The sequence below is a fragment of the Bacillus rossius genome, chromosome 1, assembly GCF_032445375.1.
Source record: "Bacillus rossius redtenbacheri isolate Brsri chromosome 1, Brsri_v3, whole genome shotgun sequence".
NCBI classification, from domain to species: Eukaryota; Metazoa; Arthropoda; class Insecta; order Phasmatodea; family Bacillidae; genus Bacillus; species Bacillus rossius.
This window is the reverse complement of record NC_086330.1, coordinates 79,054,803-79,056,768: the sequence shown is the minus strand read 5'-3', so window position 1 is coordinate 79,056,768 and position 1,966 is coordinate 79,054,803. Positions and strand designations below refer to the sequence as shown.

The following is a 1,966-nucleotide window of genomic DNA, read 5'->3' as shown; positions in this document are numbered from 1 at the left end:
AGTGGGGCATCCACGTACCAGACACCCTGTTCTGCGTCCGGAGACGCACCAATGCTGCCACAGGCCGCACACCGGTAGAGATGGTGCAGAGGCACAACCTGCCACTGCCGGGGGAATGGACCACACACGGACCACCCCACCCGGCCGAAGACGCAGCCGACCACGATCAGCGACACACCGTCGAACACGGCGAGGCTCGGCAACGTCAGAGATGATACGCCCAGGAGATAACACCCACGACTGAGCACCCCCCGCCCACGGAGCGGGTAGGCGACCAGGTGTTTATCCGCGTGCACCCCCTCTCCAACGCGCCCCGCAACTACTGCTCTGGACTCGCCCCAAGGTGGAGCGGTCCCTTACCCGAACGCCGATGGCTCGGGAGGACCACTTTCCTAGTACGAACCAGCGGAAGACGGGACAGAAAGGTACACCGCGACGATCTGCGGATGGCCCATCTACCCGGGGAGAACCCCCCTGACGAGGAAGCAGTACTCACACCTGACACCGAGGGAGCACCTGAGGAGGACACGCCCCCCGAGACCACCCCGGTACGAAAACAAACTGGTCAGAGCCGACCACATACGCTCGTGTACGAAGACACGACAGCCATACCGGCATCAGAGGTAGCCGATGAGCCCAGTGGGACACCTACCCTCGAGGACGAGCCCCAAGGACCCCTCATCGAGTGGCCCTCCGACGTTGACATGGACGAACCCACGACTACACCAGGACCGCCAGAGGACGGCGTCGGGGCACTTTCGATCACCGTGCTCTCTGACCCTCTCGGCACCCCGACAGAAGACTGCGATGCTGATACCATCCCCATGGTGACGGAACCAGACGACGAGGCCACCGACCTGGGGCCACCTGGCATTTCAGAGCGGGAGAGACGCCCGTACCAAACTACGCCGCGCCCGGCCCCGGACGATCTACGGCCAGATGCCACCTCGTCTCCCCACGGGCCCCTGGGCCCAGGAGACGCCCCAGGGAACCTTCCCCAGAGGACCCGCCTACCACCCAGTTACCTGGACGACTATGTACGGGAGAAGGCGCCACGAGCCCCCACCAACATACCACCACCCAGACATCCGACGCGGGACCATCCACCTCCAGAGCGCAGGCCCTACCAGCTGCCGGACCACCCCAGACATTCGACGCGGGATGACCCAGGTCCAGAGCGCAAGCCCTACTAGCTGCCGGACCACTCCGATGAACCAACAACCGGCTGTTCGACGTGGGACGACCTGGGCCCAGTAAGCAGGACCTACCAGCTGGGGCCACCGCAAGCACCACCTGGATGGAGCTGCTGCCGAAGCTAGGGGCGCCCCCACATGGCGGGGTCACTAGCGGCACAAGGTCGGGCTTCTCGAGGGGGGGGGGGGGGCGTTTGACATCGTCCGACCGAAGGCCACCCTAAAGCCCGACCTGCAACCGCCAGTATTCAACCCTGCTAACGGAACGTGCACCTAGCCATGGCCCACCCGAGTCAGGCGAGCCACCAGCAACCAAGGTATAACCCGGCACCCTAATAAACAGACCGACATTACAGCCGACCACGTTGCAAAAAACGAACACAGAATATTAAACAATATTATGTATAAATTAAAAGTTGATTAACGAAAGTGCGACATAGGAGTGCCCGGGCACTCACGTGTGTAAATACGTCGATACGTGTGTGAGTGTCCCCCTGGCGGCCTTCTGCCTAGATTAGTTAATTAACCATGTGACATAATTATTAACCCATTGTGTTCGTTATTAACCCCCACCAGAGCAGTCCGGCAAGAGACGAACAGTCGCTGGTGTGACGAATAATTTAAAGGACATAATTCGTAAACATACTAACTCCAATTTGTAGAAGGGACGAGTGGTGTTAAATTAGCCTTAATAATTAATGTAGTAATTTAGCACCCTTAAGATCTCTTATTACCGTGTCACATTAGAAACTAACGTAATGAGGTCAACCCTG

General features: G+C 59.2%; 1 protein-coding gene across 1 annotated transcript; it reads left to right on the top strand.

Moving 5' to 3' along the window:
* The first annotated feature begins 446 nt into the window (after positions 1–446).
* LOC134530673 (uncharacterized) lies at positions 447–1,193 on the top strand. The gene has a single exon (XM_063365768.1). The coding sequence runs from the start codon at positions 447–449 to the stop codon at positions 1,191–1,193; it is 747 nt and encodes a 248-aa protein (XP_063221838.1).
* The last annotated feature ends 773 nt before the right edge of the window (positions 1,194–1,966 follow it).